Source organism: Taeniopygia guttata, chromosome 1, assembly GCF_048771995.1.
Source record: "Taeniopygia guttata chromosome 1, bTaeGut7.mat, whole genome shotgun sequence".
Taxonomy (NCBI): Eukaryota; Metazoa; Chordata; class Aves; order Passeriformes; family Estrildidae; genus Taeniopygia; species Taeniopygia guttata.
The window spans coordinates 29,145,001-29,167,743 of NC_133024.1; the positions used below are offsets into that span (position 1 = coordinate 29,145,001).

At 40.1% G+C, this 22,743-nt stretch overlaps 1 protein-coding gene and 1 long non-coding RNA gene across 5 annotated transcripts in view; one reads left to right on the forward strand and one right to left on the reverse strand.

Annotated features, from left to right (window-relative positions):
* Positions 1-3,753: 3,753 nt before the first annotated feature.
* On the reverse strand, positions 3,754-21,804 carry LOC140683601 (uncharacterized). The gene is made up of 3 exons (XR_012054781.1): positions 21,594-21,804; positions 19,268-19,396; positions 3,754-17,877 (listed from the first exon to the last, which is right to left on the reverse strand). It is a non-coding gene; the product is annotated as an uncharacterized lncRNA (long non-coding RNA).
* PRMT8 (protein arginine methyltransferase 8) overlaps positions 19,548-22,743 on the forward strand; it is a 57,248-nt gene continuing 54,052 nt past the window's right edge. For 2 of the 4 annotated variants that reach the window (XM_072926186.1, XM_041714801.2), the window contains exons 1-2: positions 20,200-20,215; positions 20,811-20,954. In XM_072926186.1, coding sequence (XP_072782287.1) covers positions 20,880-20,954 — 75 coding nt within the window. In that variant the 5' untranslated portion in view covers positions 20,200-20,215; positions 20,811-20,879. Of the gene's footprint in view, positions 19,895-20,199; positions 20,216-20,540; positions 20,955-22,743 lie in introns of those variants that run through there. The other 2 variants (XM_002194525.7, XM_072926194.1) reach the window with 2 other exon arrangements.

Consider the following 22,743-nt stretch of genomic DNA (forward strand, 5'->3'; position numbering starts at 1 on the left):
ATGCCAAGATAAAATCTATAGCTAATGATTACCCCAACAAGTTTATTTTAAGTGCAGTGAAAGGAATGGAGTTGAAAATAAGACAATAGGTCTTTAAAAAGTTACTATGCAGCACATTGCAAGGTGATACAGAAACTGCTAAAGTAGATCTCAAAATGAGCAAAATGCTTTGGCTGGATTTTCCCTAGAGAGAGATACTTCACAAAGCAGGTGTAAAAAAACCACAGGAGTTTTGCATAACAAATGAACTGTGCCTCTTAATTAAGAGACTCCCTCATCATTCTTGGCAAGTCAAGCAAAAGCATGCTTATATCAAAATCAGCTGGCTGTTTAAAGTGAATTTAGGATTTGTGCCATGTATTGGCCTGACAGCTCTGCAGACTGAAATCATTCAATAATAAACAAGGAAGCAACTGTGCAGACTTTCCTACCTTCCTCCTGCAAAAGTGTTTTGTTTCTACCCTCTCAGAGCTGTCCCAGGGTGCTTCCATTCATTCTCCAAGCCTGTTTCTTGCAAGGTTTTTTGATGACTGCTCAAAGTCTAGTCCTGGCACCACAAGGATTCCTGCTGCACTTGAGTACATGACTTAAGGAGGGAGTAGGGAGTGCTAAATTAGCTGCTGAGATATTCATGTTTTTGTAAATAAAGCAATATGCAATTTCGGAGGACATGAAAATGGATTTTTATCCTTCTTTACCCTGAGATTGATTACTGCTTAAAACTTAAATAAGAATCAAGAGTTAAATTTAAATTTAGTCCCTACTTCTGTGCAGACTCTCAACTCCACTGTGCCTGTTCCTCAGATTTATGAGGAATATGCACTTGGAAATTTATTAGCCTTTTCCCATCTTCCCAAAGAAAGCTTAAAGCAGTTCTTAAAGAGGTTCAACCAATTTTAACATGTTTTTTTCTAACAGTGCTGCTGATCTACAGCTACAACTGGTCAAATTTGCTTCATGTAAAAATTGCAACATCAGCATGAACAGGCTCAAATAAATAAATTTGAGAACACTTTAGTGAGATCTGTAAAGAAGACTGTTTCATCTCATTTTGCAGAGTAGAATAAATTAAATCCAGAAAAATCAAACAACTCATTTTGAGTATGTCTGGAAGAAGGAAAGCTTGATTCATATGATCTTATTATTCATTCTGTGATGTTTATCAACTTTATTTTATAAAGATGATTTCTTTCTAGATTTTTATAATATAGTCCTTTCACTAGACAATTGCCTTAGTAAATTTGCTAAATCAATTGTGCATTAAAACATGACTAATGAAGCACGCAAATCAGATTCTTACTTTTGTCATTTTTATTGTCTCTAGAAATGGTGACTTTCCTATTTGGTACATGAAAAGCTTTCTCATTCATTGTGTAGGTTAAGCAGGCTTTTGTAAAGAAATGGAGTTCAATTCAAAAGGATTTTAATTTATTTTTTTCTTTAGTAAGGCTGCAGTAAAGATGTTGGCTATACAAAAATAAAGTAGCTTATCAAATTTCCTGCACTGAAACAGAATCCTTCTAGTGAGAAAGCTAACTATTAGCGACAGTTACAGAATAGAAATACATTGTTTTGGATCACCATGCCTGATTCAACAGAAGGAAAACTAGTTTTGGGGATGTTTTGTTGTTGTTGTTTTGGAATATCTGTCAGTTTTTCCATTTTGGATAACTCAAATATCAAGCAGTCACAGATAAATCAACCCAAATGAAGCGACTGTTCTTTCTGTATCCAGAAGATACAGAATTAGTTGCTAAAGGCAAGTCATGGATTGATGGGAAAAGGAGAAACCTGAACTGAAAACAGTGAGACATATGAATAGTGCATTGTCATTTAAACATTCTACACAAAATCTGATCATCACTGGCTTTGATGGATTTTTATGAGGTTATGAGAAAATTAATCTCATTTTAAAATTTTCATAAGCAGAACATAACACTCATGAAGAAAGATTTCATTTCAGAGTTTATTTTTAGGGACATATTCAAACAGTAAATCTGGAAAAAATATCACAGGTTCATAGAATGGTTTGCATTAGAAGGGACTTCAAAGACCATCTAATTCCAACCCCACTGCCATTGGTGAATTTTTAGGATCAATGCTTCATTTGCCTGGTTGCAGCTGAAAAGAAAATGTATTTTCTCATGACATTGAAAGCAAAACATTATTTGGATTATATAATCTCAACTTTTTTCCCCCCTGACAGAATCTTAATATTTAGCTTCTGACTTCCACTTTTGTGAAATTGTTTTCCTTTAACAACTGAAAGAGTTACATATTCAGGGATGCGCACATCATCAAAAGCAAAATTTCCTTTTGTGAAAAAGACAGCCCTTCCCAATATATTTTCCCAAGAACAGTGATTTTTAATTGATTAATTTGTTTTCACAAACAAAATAGATTTCTCTGATTCGCATTAATTAATGCTTGCATGTTTGGAGTCACAAACAGCACCTAATAACTGTCCAGGTAAAAAACTGCTTAGATTTATATCTGATAGCATATCCTGGGAGCAGACTTATTAAAACAAATTGAATATGCACCGAACTTGGCGTCACATGAGCTGAGAAACTCCAGTCACTGGGGAGTCTAAGGTCTACAACAGAACAAACTGCTGACTATTGTTTTGCAGTTCAAGAGATTGCTGCCTGTGTCTCTCCCTCTTGGCCACTGTGCTCCTTGTGTCTGTTCTGGGAGGAAGGGAGATGCCAGGGAACACGAGCCTTCCTACGAACCACTGCAGCGGAAAATCTCATCACTTAGTACATTCTGCCAGGAAAAGTGTTTTGGTCTAAAATATCATGCCATGAACTGGAGAGTTTGAAAAACAGACGTTGTTTTCTTCTTCTTCTGTGGTTGAGTGGAAAGTTTCTAGCAGCAAGGGCAAAAGGCAGCTGGCTCACTCCGTAAGCTCCTTCAGAAAGGGAACAGCAGAACTTGCTTATGTAGACCCAGGTTATTAACTAGGTTGTAACCAGGTGTCACTCTGCACTTGCAGTAACTTGAAAAAGGAAAGTATTGCATTTTGGTTGTCCAGCTTCTCCTTTTCTTTAGCTGATGATTTTTATGGCACATAGGTTAAATTTATTGTTTATTTATTTGCTGGATGTTTAGTACTGCAGATCGCACTTCTGTTCTTTAAAGAGAACTCACAGTGCTTTTGAAAGCAAAGATACATATATTTGCATTAGGAACAAGCAGAGTGCTTGGAAAATTTTCTGAGATTCACTTGAGTATGTCAAAGTGGGTGTGTGTCTAATTTCATTTGCTCATTTGCTGTGCTAAGAAATTGCTGTTCCTTTGGGGTCATTTGCTTTCTTTTATGGAACAATCTGATGGAGACTCATACTCTCAAAAAGCATAGTAATTTGCACGTGGAAAAGAGAGTTTGTGTTCAATCATTATCCTTGTAAGTCATCCCGCTGACAGTGATACACAAATCATGTTTGTATTCACAATCCTCGCAGAGACCACAGTACCACGATACTATTGAGAAACAAAAATGCTCTGTCTGAGATATTATTTAGCATATTGGCTTAGTTTAAGACCTAACTCAGCTTTTTTGGGTAAATCTGCTTTTTCTTTCAGAACCAAGAATTCAAATTTCATCCTGTAGTCAAATATGCAAATTTACAATAATGCTGAAGTTATATTGGAGTTTATTTGGGTTTAAAATAGCCCAAGGCGCTAATGATTCTGACACAGAGCTTTGAAGGGTCTTAGGAATTGAGAATCTGATAGTCTTCTTCGTGCTTTTTATTTGTGTCAAAAGTATCACAGTCCCATTCTTTTCTGTGACATACTCAGAAAGAATATGCTGTGGAAAAGCAATTTTCCAATAGCCATTTCTAGAGCAGAACTGTATATTAATTTCCTTAAAATTCATGTTTTCTCACTCACCTGCAGTGATGATTTCTGACAAGAAAAAAGGGAGCAGACTGGAAATTGTCCCATACTACAGCTTTTCCTGTGTTTAAAGTGAGATACTCTTTAGAGTACTCTGCAAAACAGGTATCCAAACTGTGTGAAGGAAAAGCTCTCCTTAGCACCTAACAGAGACTGGAAGTATTGGCTCGACTTCCCCTGCTGAAATCATAAAGTTAGAATTACAAGTTACAAATTTCAAAGACTGGGAAGATCAGCCACTGGTATGTCACCTCATTCCCATGAAAGCATAGACACTGAGAGAAATTTAATGCATATCTTCCCAGCTCACTGGATGAGCACCAGTTGCCAAAGCTTAATCTTTAGCAGTGGCTCATAGAACCCTTAAGGCTCTAGAATTTTTCTCGGCAATGTCTGTGATTTCCTTTTGAGGTAGATTCCTCTGCACTGTTCTTATTTAAGAAGCAAATCTCCATTCAAATAGAGATTAAAATACAAAAAGGAAGTGCTGTAGTAGTGTGGGAAGGAAACTTAAGAGACTGTGAAAGGAAAGATGGTAAGGACCACTAAGGGAGTCTCAGTGACTTTCCTTTAATTATTGTGATTATATTCTTTATTATCCTTGATTATGTTTGTATGAAAAGGTTAATGGATTTGGTCAAATCCAAAAATAGATCTGCTTTATGAGGTGCTGTAAGATACTGATAAAAAGGAAGATTTTAAAGGGAATTACAGTGGTTAGAACTATGATAAGTTCAAAAAATATAAGGTTTCAAAAAACCTGTTTTGTGGGAGAAAAGCAGATGCACGATAGGTAGGAAATATTCAGGAAAAAAAAGTGTTGAACATTATTAAATTTGAGACTATTACATTGAAGAATTAGAGATGAGGAAATTTTTTAAAGGAATGTGCCAATGAAAAAGGCCTGTGGTATTGAACTTTGAAAACACACAGCAGTAGTCTCCCTTCCCCTGGTGCTGACAAAATTGTCCTCTGGACAGTTCTAGACATGTCCTTAAAGACAGATAATCCCATAAAAAAATGAAGGAAAAGAAAGAAAGAAAAAAAATATGATGGGTCTGTTTGGAGGGATTAATTTATGGGGAAAGAATATGTGAAGAAGGATATAAAAACGCCTTGCTTGACTGAGACAACATCAAAAAGGAGTAGGGACAGAAGTATCTACATTTTTTCCAAGAATAAACAAGCCTTAAGTTTATTTTTGGACCTGTTTTTTCCTTCAAACACATATTCCCATTGAAGTTTCCTAGGGAAAAAAACCTTCCCAGAACTAAACCCTTTCATATCAGCAAGACACAGATCTACTATGTCTGACACCATCAATTTGTCTGCATTCTCTAGCATAGATTATAATATCACACTTCATAAATAGATAAAACAGATTTCCTGGGATTTGTAAGCTGTGTAAACTGTGTATAAGTCAAAAAAGTAAAAATAATAAAGAAATACTAATTTATAATTTTTAAGATACCTAGACATTCCCTCATCTTCCCTATTATGCAAAAGGCTTACAGAACCTGTGGTCAGTGTTTAAAATACTGCATTAAAATGGGTAATTCTGAAACAGAGTAAGAATTCTCACCATCCTCTAGTGGATGGCTTTTATGGCTTTTATAGCCCTACCTCTTATTAGCTGCAATGGTAGCATTTCCTCAGGAGTGCTGTCCTTGAAAATTCTAGCCCTGTCTGACCTGTTCTTTGGATCTTTAGCTCAATGGATCTGAGAATCAGGCCCTTCATGTTTAACTAGGATTGCTGCATTTGTCTCTTTTTTAATTTAAAATTGACTGTAAAATGACATTTATTATTCTTTGAAGTAATTAATCTTCAATATCTGTTGAAGATCAGCCTACTCACTTTCATTTACCTTTGGAACAGGAACTGTCACAGGTGGTAGAGTTTTTGCATGGAGCAAGGGCAGTTTGTTGAAAGGAAAGGAGCAGAGGCTGACACCAAGCAGAAAATACCTAGCAGGCCTTAAACGCAAGAGGCAGGTCTGAAGTGAGTGAAAATTGACCTGCATTAAAATTTAAAAATAAAACTGTATCCTACTGGCTTGGACTGAATCAAGAAAATTATCATAGTAATGCAATTAAATAATGTGATAATATATATAATAAGATTTGCCATGACACAGCTCTACTTTGCAGTGCATATGGCACGAAGAGCCGAGTTAATTTGTCATTGCTTTTGGGAATGTAATGTTCTCTTGTTAAGGTGCAAACTGACTTGTCATCACTTCTGGGAATTCAGTTTTAGTGATCTGGTATTATTTCTTGGGGTAAATATACACTGACATTACTTAACATACATTACCAGCAGAGTGTGTCTAGCTAAGAAAATGCAAATCCCAAGTTTTAAGACGTCAATATGGAATAAAAACTGCAACCTGGCAAAGAAAACTCCTAAATTTAAAGCAGTGAGATTGGCAGATTTTTTATTCTGTCATAGGAGCTGATTACTCTTTTCACTTAGAAACATTTGATACTGAAACCTTCTACAACAAAAAGCTACATTTTAAAATATTTTGTATAAAGGAACCAAAATAGATAAAACACAATTTTAAATCATATTGGAATATCTTGCTTTATTAGCCATATTTTAAAAGACAGTCTCCATGGTATTCTATAATAATTTGTTAGATGATCAGAATGGTTTGAAAGAGATATCTCATTACAGTGTCCGTGCTTTTATTTTAATCCACATTCCTCAATTTAAGGTATGTGAACAATAAGACCAAGGTGATTTATTAAATTGGTCTCATGGTCAGTGAGATGCCCAATAGTGTCTCACTTACAAACCTGTTAAATTCGTAATAAGGTAATACAAGATAAAGTCCATAACCCTTAAACTGTTTTTTTTTAAGCCTTGATTCAGAGCACTCAGTCCAAGAAGAAAGCTTAGGCACATAAATTAAGTATCACCAGACCCTGATGTTAAAATGTGTAAATAGTAGTTATTTTGTAGCTCAGATCTTCCTAATATTCAAAGGTACTTAAAAATTTAGTCACATGCACGCTTCAAAATTTAAATATTTTCCCTTGTTTTTCTGTTTATTTCTGTTTCATAAACAAAATTTGTCTATACCACTGCTTACCAAATACGATTTTTCATGCCATACCAAGCTCAGTGGACAAGTATTCTTCTGTCAAGAATTTGTGATGCAGAGTAAGAAAATGTTAAGCTCAAAGCTACTAATAATAAATGTTATATAACAAGAAGAATCAGTGGGAAAAAATAAGCACTTAGACAGCAGCTAATGATTCAAGAATTATAGAACCAAAGAAGCAGTGAATGGAATGAACCTCAGAGGTCTCCATCCAAATTTCATTATTGGAGTGGGACTGTTGCCAGCACTCCATGAGATGAATCTTGAAAGGGCTCAGACATGGAGATTACGCAGGCTCTCTGAGAGACATCTAGTGCCGCCCTACTCAATGAATGTCTTCATTTTCTCTAAGATAAAAACAGCTTTCCCCATGTTTTGGGGCGTTCCCAAGCCATTTGCACCCCCTTGGCCCTTTTTGTATCATCTATCCTGAGAAGAGTTTTCCTCTGTCATCCTCCTAAACTGCCCTCCATGTAATTATGAACAAACTCAGCTCCAGCTTTAAGGTCGGCTCCCACCTGTGGGACCAAGGAAGGCTGGCGTGATGTCCTGCTCTCCTCAGAGTGCCTCCTGCCAGGGAAGCTTGGCATGGTGCTCTCCTGCCCCTCAGGGGACCTTGCCTCTGAGACCCCGTTGGTTTGTTGTGGTGCCCATCTCCCCTCAAGGCTGAGCATTTTGGGCCAGCATAGTGCTCTGGTCCCACTGTGGTCCCATTCCCCTCCTAGCCGTTCTGCTTCCAGGGTCTGGTAGGCTGGAGGGGTGTCCTGCTGCCATTCAGGATGCCCTGCCTTGGGTTGCCTCAGAGAGCCCCGCTGTCCTCCAGGGCTCTGCAGGCTGCCCTACCTCCTGGCTGTAGTAAGGAGTCCTGCCTCCCTCAAGGCTGCTCTCTGTCTGTTTTAGGGAAAGCTGCCCCATGCCCTTGGCCTGGCAGGTGGGCTAGTTCCCTTTGAGACTGCCTCATCTTCAGCGCCTGGTGTGGTGCCCCAGACTCCCTCAGCTCCTACACCTGACAGGCCAACATCGTGCTCCATGCTCCTTGAGACTGTGCTGCCTCCATGCCCAGCATGTATCTCAGTGTCCTTGCAGCTGGAATCACCACATGATCTTGATATCTTGACCAGGAGGTCATTACATTTCTTGATTATCACTTAAAAATATTGCACGTTGCAGTTCAATAAGTGATTACAATTAGTAATAGAAGACTAGTTGTAAGTGAAACAGGTGCTGCTTGTGAGAATAAGTGTAGACCAGCAGTGACATTAGAGATGGGGCCACGAAAGCCTTTGTCGAGTATAGAGCCTTTGGCCTCTCTGGCAGGGAGAGCCAGCAATCCTTCAAAGGCCCTTCTCTACAAATGATTTCTCTGAAATGGACACCCTCTCCTGGGGCAGGCCATTAGCTCCACTGATATGAAACCCTGAGAACAGCAACTGGAGTCAGACCACAGATTGGAGAGGCCTATATTTGTCTGTGATACCAAAATTGCTAATACATGCATTAATTAATCACTACCTCCACAATAAACACAGGACTGAAGCTGTGTTTTAATCATGGGGTTTTTTAGCACTAGAGGCAAAATTTCTGTCCCTTTCTCCTTGGACTCGCCCTCCAACAGCCTCAGTATTGTGCTAGTTCAGCTCTCCTTTTTCAGCTATACAATGAATTAGTTCAGTGAATGAAGTGGAATAAAAGTAAAACCTCCAAAAGAACGATGTCACACTCCCTAAAAAAAATTTGGTTTGTAATTTTAATCAGTGCCTTGATCTGGATCGATCTTGCATCCACACAGACAAGTGAGTTTGCAAACAAAAAAAAGCAACAATGGGCAACAAATCTTGCTGTTGAGAAAATTGCCATCTTGAGCTGCATCTTGAACTCACCAAGTAATTTCATACACTGGTACACATAAATGCTCATTAGAGAACAATTACTTCTATAACTACCAGCTTCAGTAAATTTCTAGTTCTGTGATCTGGGATTAAAACTGTGTTCCTTTAATAACTTCTTGTGTCACTGTCAAATTGATCCTTGTGATGTTGAAATAGGAGTCTCAATGGAAGAAACTTCTTACCTTTCCAGAAAACAGATCTTCCCTAAATAGTACCAAGCTGCTCCAGAAAGTCTTCATATTTTGCAAAAACAAAACAGAAAAGCCCAACTTGTCGTTTTCTCCAGAACACGGAGCATGGGATTTTGCTGCACTTTCGATAGGGACAGAACAAAGCATGCTTTAATTATTAAGGAATAATTGTATCCACATGATGGACTTTGGGAACTTATTGCTATTGTGAAAGAGTGGTTACTGATGCATAAAACTACAACATTGATGCATTACTACAACATTGCAGAGCTATGTTTTTTTCTATTCCCCATTTCCTTGCTGACAAGAGCAGCAGCTGACTGTCAGTGCTCTGGAGGAGTAGGCTGTTAAGGGTAGGTTCTGGCTGCATGAGCTTGGTCCCAGGTATCCCTGGAGTACATCCAGAGTTAGGCATTCCAGAAGGTAAAGTTCTCCCCCTTCAGACAGAAGTGGATGAGCAAATTCTGGACTTTTAACATTATTATTGGTGGGCTGCTCTGAGGTGTTGTATGCTGATCAATGTAGCAGGTTGCCAGGCAAATATGAATAGTTAAGTTCTGCTATTTTTGTCACTTACATGTGTTTTCAAAATACCTGTCTAACTACAATTTAACTAATAAAAGTTACATCCCTAACAACACCACAGGAGCATATCAAAGGTCAAATTCTGGGCCTCCAACACCAATCTAATTATTCTATTCATGTCAGCTCAGTAGGGATTTATCTCTCCATAAGAAAGTTAGCTTTTGAGACAAGTCCCAGTTTCTCATGGGGTTTCAGCGCCCCATATTCCCTCCTCTGTAAATTCTTCCCTCTAAAAGTTCCATCAGAGGTGATGTACCTGAGAACAGCTGCACAGAAAATCATAAGATATATTGTTTGTTAAAAAAAATATTTTCTGCATAAGATAATATTCACATAGGAAATGAAATCTCTCAAGCAGGTTGGTGAACTAGTATCTGAACAGTGATTCTGCACGTCTCTGTTGCAAGTGTCTTTGTAAAAGCATCTTCAACTGAGTCTTGTGAGACTCCCTGAATTGCTTCTCTGCTGAATTCTTATAATACAGTTGGCAGTCTTATGTGGAAATCTAGTCTAGATGTCTCAAGGGTTATGTTTGACCATTTCTGTAACTACAAAAACAAGTTACAAGTATCTATGTACAGTTTGGCCAATCCTGCAGCATCAATTACCTGGGAGCATCTCTGAGGCAATAGTGCCATCAATCAGCTTGTAAACAGCAGGAGCTGCCTGAGGAAACCTCCAGAACTGGCTGAAATTCTCTCTTGGAGAGCTTCTGCAGTGGTTTGTCACTTTGTTTTGAAGGCAACTAGGAGTTTGGTTGGCCCCCTCATGTCATGTCAGTCCATTCTCTCAAATGAGTTGTCTCAGGCAGCAGGATCAGCCTGCAGAGTTCCTCAGCCACCCAAGGAATTTGTGATTGTGCTGAGTATGCACATTGGCATGGCCACGGTACACAGCTACAACTGGTCACAAATGAGTATATCTGGATGTTATATATCAGTTGGGAATTGCTGGCATGGCAATGTTTCGAAAACTGAGTGATCAGGGTAAGAAGTTCCAGTCTTAAATGAGAAAACAAAATTTTTTTCTAAATTCATCCATCAGCAGCGCAGTTCTTTGCTACAGTCAGTGCTTCTGCTATACTGATAATAATCACTTCATATACAGAACTCTAAGTCTTTAACAATTGTATTTTAAATTTCTATGAGTACGCATGGACCTGATGGCTCAGAAGTTGGATAACTAGAATTGAGAGCACAGTACAAGCCATGCTGGAATATCCTGATTAGTACAATTATATGTTATAGTTTTCAAAGGCCTCTGCAATAGTCCCAAATTATAGATCAAATGCAAAGTTCAATCTTATGTCACAATTAAAACTTAAAATCCATAATTCCTTCCAAAGGGGGAATTCTGTTTGCTTTTCTTTTAGGGTGTTCTCAGATATGAGAGGTTTTGGGTCTTTCACTACTATATTTGTACTGAAGATAAAATAGATACTAAATGTAGCAGAGAGGGAAAATAATCACTGAGAGAGACAAAATTAATTTTAAACTACCTAATATAAAAATATATTAAATACACTCATCCCTTGGAGTAACCATGATTAGGCTACTGTACTTGACAATGTTGTGGAATTGACCATATCTTCAATCTTTTTCATTTTCTTCCTCCTGCAAACCACATTTTGAGGGCTTTTTGTCCTTTTTTACTGTAAATTTTAAATTGTACTGGATAATGAAGGATTTTGGTTTGCAGTGCATGAAATTATTTGTATAATTTTAATTTGAAGTCTATGTGTGTTTGTAATGATATTCCAAATATCATTGTAATAGGATACAATTATATCAAAATATTATTGTAATACCTGTTTGGATGATGTCCAAATCCACTCCCTGAAGTAATAATCCAGGTGGTCTCTCCCATTCTTGTGTCACATAGAAGAAGTGCTTTAAATAATACTTTGCACTTAGGGAGACTTTTATGTTGTCTCTAAACATGTACAACACAAAGCATGTACGGCCAGCTGATCATTCCCACCCCAAAAACGCAGGGTAATATTATAGATTAACTTAAATATTAATGTAATAGATCACAAAATTTGAAGATAAAACCATCTAGTATTTTGGGACAGAGACAGGATGAAAATCTAATGCTTCTAACCATGAGTGTATTTCTAACTTAGGCATTAGAAATTTAAATATGCCTTCTTATTAAAAATGTTATTCAAGGTTTATACTCCTATTTGACCATAATTTCCAGGAACCATTATGGGATTCATTGTGGCTTAAGGCTGTTGGTATTCAGTTTTTATTTATCCTGGCATCAAAAGACAGAACAGCTCAAATTCATACTGAGCTCATACTCCTACAAAATGAACATGACCTTTCATATGCCATTTTAAAAACATGCCTTACATTTGCTCCAAATTTAAATCTTCTTTGGTTTAGATTGCTGTAATTTCCCTTTTCCTCCCCACCAAGCTGGTAATTCTTTATAAGCTACACACACATGGATTTACTACCTGTAAGTCATAATTTTTATGTATTTCCAGAAGATATTAGGTGCAAGGGAGAGAATGTGAGAGAATATAACTTTCCTATATTTTTTTCTGTCATTAAGAAATTACATATTTTTTCAAACCTCTTGCAGGCTCCAATACTGCAGTAAAGATTAGTAGATTTTCATTTGGAGTTTCTGTGGTGTACCCTTCTTGTTAAACCCATCTAGAAACCCCATCTAACCCATCTGACAGAGCTATCTAAGTTACTTTCATAGATCTTCCAGTTAAAATGCTTTCCAGGAGTGCTCCCAAAGCGTTATGTGTATCACTGAATGAGGCATATAAAGGCCTCATCCATTTTCTAGGTGGGTTTAATAAGATGGAGTTTTTAGACCCCCAAAAACAATAACAGTATTTTTGTTTCCATACTGAAGAAGGTAGTGTTCCAACGAAAAGGAATGGATCACACAAACTAGCTTTGTCACAAGAAGAGTTCTAATTCTGCATTATTTCTTTTTTCTAAACCCTCAGCTTTTAATTATGTACTGTTTTGATCGAGCAGCTTGAATTTAATTTCAATTTTTTTCCAGAATGCCATTTCTTAGGTTTACGGACAGAAAGATCCTGTCAGCTACTGAAATAGACCTGAAAACTGGCTCTAGCCCAGCCCTCCTGGAATTTGTTATATGTTTCATGTAATTCACTTGAGCTCTGTGGCAAAACTGTAAAGCAAGAATCAGGGAAATAATGATTTGCTGTCATCTATTTTATGGCAAACTACCAAAACAGGATGTGAAGGGCAATACCTGGAACAATGGGATTTGAAGATTGATGGGTTTCTCTAGGCCACATCTGCAACAAAAATAACTGGTGTAAGAAACACTTTCCTTAAGGAAGAGAACTCTTTCCTTTGCCTTGCCTTTAAAAGTACTAGGAATGTGCTCAGAAGCAAGCTTTCACCCAGACTGTGAACTCTGCTAAACTGATTTCTCTGGCTTGATAAATTTTTCCCGACACATCTGTATTTGCAGAGGCGTTTTATTATATCAAGCAGGTTTCTGAACACCACAAGCAAAACCATTAAATACTACTTATGAACTGTTTTTCTCCTGAAAGAAACTGCAAACACACCACATATAAAGTTCATGTTATTATCAATGTTGGCTCTTTTATCATACCCCTTCTATTTTATGTAGTTAGAAGAAATAGAGAAAAGGAAGACCATTAACACCTAGGTCACACAATTATGCCTGTATTATGGAGAGTTTAGTATAAATAAGTTGATCTTATCCCTGGCAGAGATCACAGATGAATTAGCAGAGTCTCCCAACTCTGCCAAAGTCCACAGCCACATCAGATGCCAAGGTCTACTACCAGATCAATAATCCAAGAGGCTGAGCTCTGTTTGCAGCCAGAAAAATCATCAACTTAGGCACCTCAGAATGCTGACTCCATGCGATAACCTGGCCAAAGCCTGATTATATTTAATTTATTGGGGAACATCATCAAGCAACATTCTGAAGAGATATGACCTCACTTTTGCTGTTATAGACAATTCTGGAAAAATAGCTACATTGTTCACAGCTCATGAAATACACAGCACTGATCACACTTATTTTTCACATTTTAGTGGGAGGCAGCAGGATTTGGCAATTTTCCTTATTGGAAGAGGAAGGAAAATACCAAACTGGGGAGAAAAAAATGCCAGCCCACTATCATAGTTACCGCTGGTTGCTTGTCAACAGTGACAGCTGAACATGAAGAAAATTGTTCACAGCAGGGAAACGTGAGGAACGTAGCAGAATGCCTTACTGTACAAGACAGTTATGGAAGGGAAAGCAAGAACAGACAGCTATTTGCCAGACCTGATAGAGCCATCTCAGTTATTTTCATAGATCTTCCAGTTAAAATGCTTTACAGAAATGTTCCCAAAGTGTTATGTGTATCACTGAAGGAGGCAAATAAATGCCTCATCCATTTACTGAAAAACAGAAAGCAACAGAAACCAAGATGACAGAATGCCTCCTATCAGGCAAAGAAATAAAAGAGAGGTGTAATTTCAATTATTGCAGCTTCATCTGTGGTCTAGTTACATTTCTCTAACCTCATGTGACATAGCAATTCAAACGTTTAGGCACGGACTCTACCCTAAGAAGCAAAGAAACAACTAAGATTTTATATTTAGAAAGCAATAAAACCTCTTGTTTGAATGAATAGTGACATTTTTATGTATTTGCTCTTCATCTCAGACTTGTTAATCATGCTTTAATCCATCAGGAGAGAAAGGCAGAGCAGATGAAAAAGAAATGGGACTTTAAGTGTAGAAATTCCGTCTCAAATTCCAGCAAACAGTATAAGGCAGAAGGCAGAGTTTTTCTCAGAAAAGAAAGTTTCTTAAAGCTATCACACAAGAGAAGTGACAAGATAGGATGGACTCTAGTGATTTGCATTTCTTTTCAGTGAGTTTATGACTCTGAGAGTATTACTTCACTTTCTTTCTGATGAGCTCTGTGCCTGGGTACAATATTCTGCACCCATTGGTAGCTCATGGGAGATGGCTCATGAGATTTAGCTCTTCAAACAATATTACACACCTCTCTCCTGTGAGAACTCTAGAATAGAATACAAGCAACAGTCTGTCACTTCTCTCAGCATATTTTTGCTGTGAAAGTATTGGCTGCACATATCAAATCACCATGGTATGAGATTATATACATATAATCATTTCTTTCCAAGGCTTCAGGAATAATACAGAAGAGAAAACAAAAAGACAGATGCCCACTTGCCAGGTCTGGCAAAGCCATCTAAGTGATTTTCCTGGCTGTTCCACAATCACACAATTAGATGATCACTGAAGTTAGAAAAGACATCAGGTAATCATCTAGTCCAGCAGTCACTTAAAGGACTGTCAGCAACAGTTGGGGCCATTTGTAGGCAGGTTTTTGACACATCTAAGGAAGGAAACTACAAAATATCTTTGAATGCCTTCACAGTAAAAAAAAAGTATTAGTTTTTAATGTTTCCAAGTCCTTAATTTCAATTTATGCTCATTTCCTCTTCTCCTTTTGCTGAGTACCACTAAGAAGAGTCCGGCTTCATCTTTTTTACCCCCTCCCACATCAGGCACTGTAAGCCTACCTTCACACCAGAGAGTTCGTCAGTTACTTAGTAATTGTTGCGGCTCCTTCAGTGAACTCACCCCAATATACACATGTTTTTCTTACCAGGGGAAAAGTTTTGCCTAACAAAAATTTTTAGGCAGCTCATAACTTTAAGATAACTTTGACATCAAACTTCAGAAGTATTTTACTGTCTGTTCTGAGTACATGATTTCTAAATGCTCAAAAAGTTAGGTGGGAACTGAACAAGGTTAGAGTATAAAAAACATACCATGCCATTGCAGTAATCACAATTCTCAAAAATCTGCTTAGCTCCTCCAATCCACAAAGGAGTGCAGACACACTTTGGTGACCTTTACAGAATTGTCAGAATACAACTTTCTTCCAACTGACCCAGTTACAACTTATTCTGTTTGACACTCTCCGTGGAAAAAAAAAATGGAAGGAACATTTTGGTTCAGTTTGGATTAAGTTTTTATGCTTGCAACTGCAAGATAGAGCTTCTGTTTTTAAATGATATCTACAGTCTTAGAAAAAATAATTAAAATAACTTGCAAAAATAGTTCTGAGGTGTTCCATTATCTGTGAGTATGGTTAAGGGTTTGTTTGTGAGAAGGTGCCTATAAATTAACATTGAAAGATCTGAGCCCTGGACACATATTCTTGGCTTGCAGCAGTGGGTATCTCAGATCACCTTAGATTCTGACAGACCCTTCCTCACTGAAACCTAACATCAATGGTTGAAAACAGCAATGATTCCCAGGAAAACACTGGAATATTTAGTGTTCATGAAGAAGGATAAAAAGATGATAGCTTGTGGGGGCGGGGGGACAGAAGTTAATGAGGAAAACCAAAGGACAAGGAAGGAACAGCATAAATGAAACGAGATCTTTAAATCTGCAGTGTGAATTAGAATTCACTTCAAATTCTCCAGAATTAATATGGGCAAGTTTCAGGAATAAGAGTAATATTTGAAGTACTGGCAACTATGAGAGACACAGTAGGGATAAAAGTGCATGAAGAGACTGGAAAGACTGCCAATGGTATCTTTTGAGACAAAGGAAGTCACTGTGACTTCTTGAGCAATAAAAAACAATGCAAAGTGATGCTACAGGAGGATCCTTCCAATAACAAATCACATAACAAACAAAATTGATTAGATTACAAAATTTGATGGGGATATTGGAATACGAATAGATTTTTGCCAATCCAATAGGGAATACAATATTTTGCCATCCAAACAGGACGTGGATTTATAGTGCAAGAATTGGCTAACACTTAGTCTGAACTTCCAAAGCAACAACATGCAGTTGTTGCCCATTTTCAAATGATCTGACTGTACCAAGTGGAGTTGGGGTCATCTTAGCTACAATACTTAAAGGTAGTCATAAGAAATTCCTGGCTGCCCAACAAACCCAGTTTTCCTCAGAGCATAGCTCCTAAGAGACCATTGTAGCAGTCTTTGACTGAGCCATCTGCAGTGTACCAGCCTCCTTCCTGAACCAGAGGACCCAGCTCTGGACACAGGATCAGTGATGTAGTCTCAGCAGTTACAAGCAGAGACAGAGTCATGCTTCCCTCACCCCACTGGCTGTTTTCCATCTGAGGTAGATGAATTATACAGCTCTCCTCTCATGCAGTGAGAGTGTGTGAGTCATACCCAACCTCCTGCACCTCCACCCCATAACCCCCAGATGCTTTCCAGCAGGGCTGCTCTGCAATTTCTCAGTCTGCACCGGTGCACAGGATTACCCCACCTCAAATGCAGACATCTGGGTTTCATCCAAGCTAATGACAAAGCTGGCAATAAGTCTGAGTCTTCCGAGGGCCAGCACACTTATTGCCACACTCAGCAAGTAGCACAGCAGCCTGAACCACAGCTGCTATAATTGGAATTCTGAAGTAACAAATGCTTCCCTTTCCACTTTCTTTTCAGCACCACTCTATTCAATTCCTAATACTTGGTGACCTTCACATGTACTAACACATGATATATTTAAACTCAGAAGATGCTTTTGACACTTCCTGGCTTTGCTGCAAATGCACTTCTACTACCATGACATTTTCTTCATGACAGTTTTCTTTTTCTCAAGATCTAACAAAACACGGGTCCAGAAATACATTCCCATGATAGTTCCAATAAACAGTTATCACCCTTGGGTAATGGGTGATGTCAGCAGGATTTGTATTCACATGTGGGGAGTATAATTTGTCTCATAAATAGTATGAAAGCTCACATTTCTCAAGTTCGGTGTTGCTGTGAATTTCAGTATGAACAGGAACTTGCACTGAGCCTCATATTCAAGCTGAAGGACTGGCCAAGTGTCTTTGTAGACCAGTCATTTTCCCTTTGGAATAAAGCAGATTAGAGAAATCTGTGTGTATGTTTTCAAAGCAGTTTCCTCAATCACATATAGAACATAAATGGAGTGAAGACACCAACCATCTGGCAGATTTCCAAAGGAGCTCAGGACCAAATCATTCATCCTTATGCTGGAAACTAAGAGACTGGAAGGCTTTCCCAGTATCTGTAAAACATCAGCACCATGTTCAAGGATGAGCAGTCAGGTATCATCTGTGTTGACAAAGAGGTGGAGGAGGACAAGAATAGGTGCCAGGGTAAGTCATGCAGTATCTGAAGCAGAGGAGAGGAGGCTATATTAAATCTCTGCCTGCCAACTTTGCTAGTTGCCGAGTGCTTTTGAAAATCTGATGCCTCATTTAGCTGACTAAGGAGTGATTGAGCTGTACCAGAAATACAAACCCAGCTGTCAGAGAAAACTGGAAAATATGTTCTGGAGTAGTTTTTCAAAATCAAATTCTTTTTCTCTATATAGAACACTGGTTTATTTTAAAATGTTTAATTAGGATAAGTTTAGCTGTGTGTATCACCTGAAAATAGGAAAAACACACTCAAACTATGCAGGTTAGTCCAAATGCATGCTGACTAAACTTCATGCACTCACTAACCGCCAGATATTCATGCCATAGCAGAGAAAAACATTGTGACTAAGATTGCAGAGACATTTAAATTTTTATCTGAAGATTATTTTTTTACCCTTACCCCTTCACTTAGAAATCTAAGTACTTGGTGAGAAAGATGCCCATAGCCCAAGATTATGAGAGTAGTTGTGGAATACTTGGCAATGACTATAGATGTTTTTGTGTTTGAAGGGTTTTAGGACCTTCAAAAGCTCTATGAATGTCACAAAGAAAAGAGGAGATGACCTGCTTCCACCTCTGTCATTACTTAAGTCTCATGCCTGGAAGGTGTGAAATTAAATTCTACTATACAAACACAGGAGGTGTGGAAGATTACTGAAAAAATTAGCAGTGATGTGGAGCTAATGAAAGAACTTGAGGTGTCAAAATGAATGTGAGATGAAAGGAAGCTTGTGAAAAACTGAATGATCAAATGGCCCTGCAAAGTGTCACACAGAGGTCCAGTTTTGGAACGTATGTCTAAAACATATTCTCATATTCTGAAACTACTTCATATGGTACCATTGTGCCCTACATGGCATATCCTCATTGCCACTTGACATTTCAGCATACCACACACCTTCTGCTTCCTTAGGTTTCTTACTTATTACTCTCTGATTTATTACAAATTCCTGAAATTTAATGTATACCTACCGATCTGTTTCTGAGCAATAATTTGTGAGGGTCATTCAAGAAAAAGAAGAAATTTGCCTATTTAATTTTCTTGGCCCCAGCTCCACATCCCCATGGGGCAGGAGAATAATTTTGATCTCTACTCTCTAATTAATATACTCTATTTCCAGTCCCCCACCCCCAGGAATATTTCTGCCTCCTGTGTGCCCAGGGACCTCCTGGTTTTTGGCAGTACTTCATGGTATGTCAGTATTCCAGAGGTCAGCTGAGGATAAACTCTAATTGAAAGGTATTAAAATAGTCTGCAAGAGACAAAAATTCGAAACCCCAAATCTATCAAAATTTGTTACTGATGAAGCATCTGGGCTGGCCATGTCCTTAAAATATGCATCAAAAGTAATCTTTCAAACCTCTTCTTCAGGTCTCCATTGGCACCCCCAGAGGAAATAGTTTCAAACTGTTCAGAGAGCAGCAATCCTGTTCTGGTCCTTGAAATCCTTCGAGCAACACACACCCACACAGCAGCATTATTTTCTCACCTCCTCCGTATAAAAACAAAACAGAAACGTGAGAACAGTGGGCTGGAGATGGAGCTGCGGAAAGTGAAGTTGGAAGGATTAATTATGTAATACGCCCCCTCTCCCGCCCTTACCCACAGCAACACGAGTGAGGTAAACCCAATCCTCCCAGCTGACAACTCAGAACTAGAAAGTGCCCGGAGGAGTGAAAGCAAAATAAACGTGTGGGGAAGGTGGCGATGCACTCCTACAGAGGAAGATGTCATTAGGAAAAGGCTAAAAACAAGTTCAAATCACCTTTAGCCTCTTCCCTCCCCTCCCCAGCAAGACCTCTCCCTCCGCCTCTTCCCCTCTCCTCCCCCCAGCTCCTCCTCCCCCCTTTTCAGCAGTAGCTGCAGCCGGATCGGGACTATATCCCTACAGTTCACGGCTCTCTGACGGAGCGTGGATCCTCCTGAAAAACTTCAAGTAAAACAGGAGCTGGGAGAACACACACACGAAGATATATTAAGAAAGCAGGTTTGCTACTTAACTCGGAGGAAAGAAGCTGGAGCAGACTTCTTCGGTTGCTCTCTAAGAGCCTTGCCGAGAGTCCTTGCAAAGAAAAGTGTTGCTGATTCAAAAGAAGAGGAGGGATGGGGAAGAGAAAAAAAAAAATTGTGCATGTCTGTGTGAGAGGGAGACAACGTGTGTGTGCGTACGTGTGAATGCGTGCTCGTGTGTGAGAGGGTGTAGGCGACGGGTGGGGGGAGCTTGAAATTATGTATTTTTTTCCCTACGAAAGACACGTGAATGCAATTCCCAGTGAGGGGCACCAAGCTCTGCCCAAGAGCAGAAGGGGTAGGGAGAGGGAAAGGGAGAAGGAAGGGAAGGGGAGAGGGGGGGAGGAGGGAGGGAGAAGGAGGAGGAGAAGGGATTTCTATTTCAGAAGACATTCATAGAAAGAGGGTGGCAAATTCTGTGACCGTCTTTAAAGGAAGTGTCCTGGGACATAGAGAGAAAGAAAGAAGCCCAAAGAAGGAAAATAAAGGGCTATGATTTCCTTGTCCTGTTGCTTTGTCTCTGGCTCCCTCTGCCTCTGGAAGAGTAGCCACAGGACACAAAGATGCCCAGCTGGTCACTGCACGCCCAAGTTCAGTTTAGCTGGTGCTTCTCTCCTGTTTAGCCTGACTGCTTTCTCTGAAGGGGAGGACTCATAGCCCGACAGCCTTTTAGTTTAACCTGAAGAGTGTGTGCCGCCTCTCTCTGCCCACCCCAAGAACTCGCTGGAGGTGGAGGAGAGGGGAGAAAGAGGAGGACTTGAAAGTGCCTGAGGAGCTCCCGATGCTAAGAGGAGACAAACATTCCTGTGGACGACGAAGAAAGGACAAAGCTGACTGATTTATTGCTGTTTTCCATATTTTTTTTTTTCTCCCTGTCCTTTGGCGCACACCAGTGTTTGGAGATCTTTGAAAACACAAACCAAAACACCAGCCCCGAAGCCCCAACCCCTTGGCTAGCTCTTATGGGAATGAAACACTCCTCCCGCTGCCTGCTCCTAAGGAGGAAAATGGCGGAGAACGCTGCCGACAGCACCGAGGTGAGTAAGGATGCGAGCCGGAGCCGGCGCCGCGCTCCCCCAGAGCCGAGCTCTGATCCCTCAGCAGAAGCAGCGGGAAGTGCAGAACAACTTTCCCGGTCCCTCCGGCCAGCTCCTGCCTGCCGTGCTGCTCTGGTTTCCTGCATTCGCCCCCCCTCTCCCCCCGCTTCCCTCCCCCCGGATCCCCCCGTTCCCCGTGGGCAGAGAAGTTTGCCCGCGCCGAGCCCTCCAGGCGCTCGGGGCTGCTCCGCGGCCGCTTCCCGGGAAGTTGCGCGGCCGTGCGGAGCGGAGCCCCCGCGGGGCGGCGGGGCTGGGGGCAGCGGGGCCGGGCGGCGGCAATTCGGGTGTTGGACGCGCCGAAAGGGACGGACCGTCCCTTGCGGCAGCACCTTGGCCAGCTCCCCGTGCTTTCCGCCGGCAGCCTTGGCTGGGATCGTTCGGGGCCACTTTAGGAGCATCCGTGTCTCTGCAGCATCCTGGATATTACCAGAGCGGAGCTGCCCGAGGTGGGGGTTGTCCGGCTGGCCTGGGCAGTGCCGAAAATAGCTTTGCACTGCCTTCAGGCCGGGAGGGTAGCCTGCGAGGTCTCAGGTTTTCTGCAAGAAATCCACCCCCCACCGCCGCTCCCCCACCCGTTACCTTCTGCTTCCTCAACATTGGGGTTGAGCAACCCCTGTTTACTTGTCTGGGGCTGTCTTGACCTCACTGAGACTTCTCAGGGGATACAGCAGTGTGCGAAGTCTCGGGTCTGGAAAAGCAGAAGGATGCAGGATGCAGTCCCAGCATCTCTGCGAGCATGTGAGAAGGAGACAGGCGAAAGTGCGAGCGTGTGCCAAACTCGCTGTTTCTATTTATAGGCTGTGCCTAGCACTCTGACTGAACACTTAACACATGCTTAAGCAAGATGCAGCACAGACGTGTACAGACCCCATGGACATGTGCCCCAAACAACTTTACAGCTTTGCCCTTGCAGGGGCAGCACTGAACCTTCTCCCCAGTTACCCTGCAGAGGGAATAAAGAGCAAAGCCTACTGTGAACACATGACTATTACATTCTTTATTATTTCCACATCTCTGCCCAATGTCTCCTTCTTTCAGTTAGTCCTCCCGGTAGGTGTCCTGCTCGCTCATGAATTCCATCCACATTTCTCTTCACAATAGTGTTCTCTCTGCTTGACCTTCATAAATATGCCTCCTTTGCCATGCCAGGTGAAGAGCCAAATTTTCTTAAATGAATGTGATGTAAGCACTAAATCAAAGAACATGCCTGCTACTGTGCTACAACCCCATAGAGTACTGCTTGCAGAAGAGGCATCTATAAATAGAAAGAAGTCTGGCTGCACATCTGTAAACTGTTGTAGTCCTGACAGCACATATTGCATTATAGGTCCCAGGATCCCAGGACAGGATTGCAACAAAAAATGTACAAGCACAGACAGTTCCTTTCAAAGCCGTTTTTGTCTACGGAAATTGTTTTTAGACAGGGAAAATAGGTGAAAAGATCTCTTCAAAGACTCATCTTCTATTTCATTCACTCTTAGCACATTTTTATTGTTTAATCATGTTTTCTTGCTTGTGCAATGCAGCACACACTGCAATGTTATTTTATGGAGAAGGTCTTTTTTAACAAAAACAGATTCATTCCAATGTTGCATACAGGTTAGGAGAATATTAACATGCTGTGCTTCATCTCCTCAGAGTATCCATCAGTGACAGACTTGTGAAATGAGAGTGAAAATATTGCAGATTAGGCATATCCTGCTCCACTTCTACCTTCAGAAAATCAGAA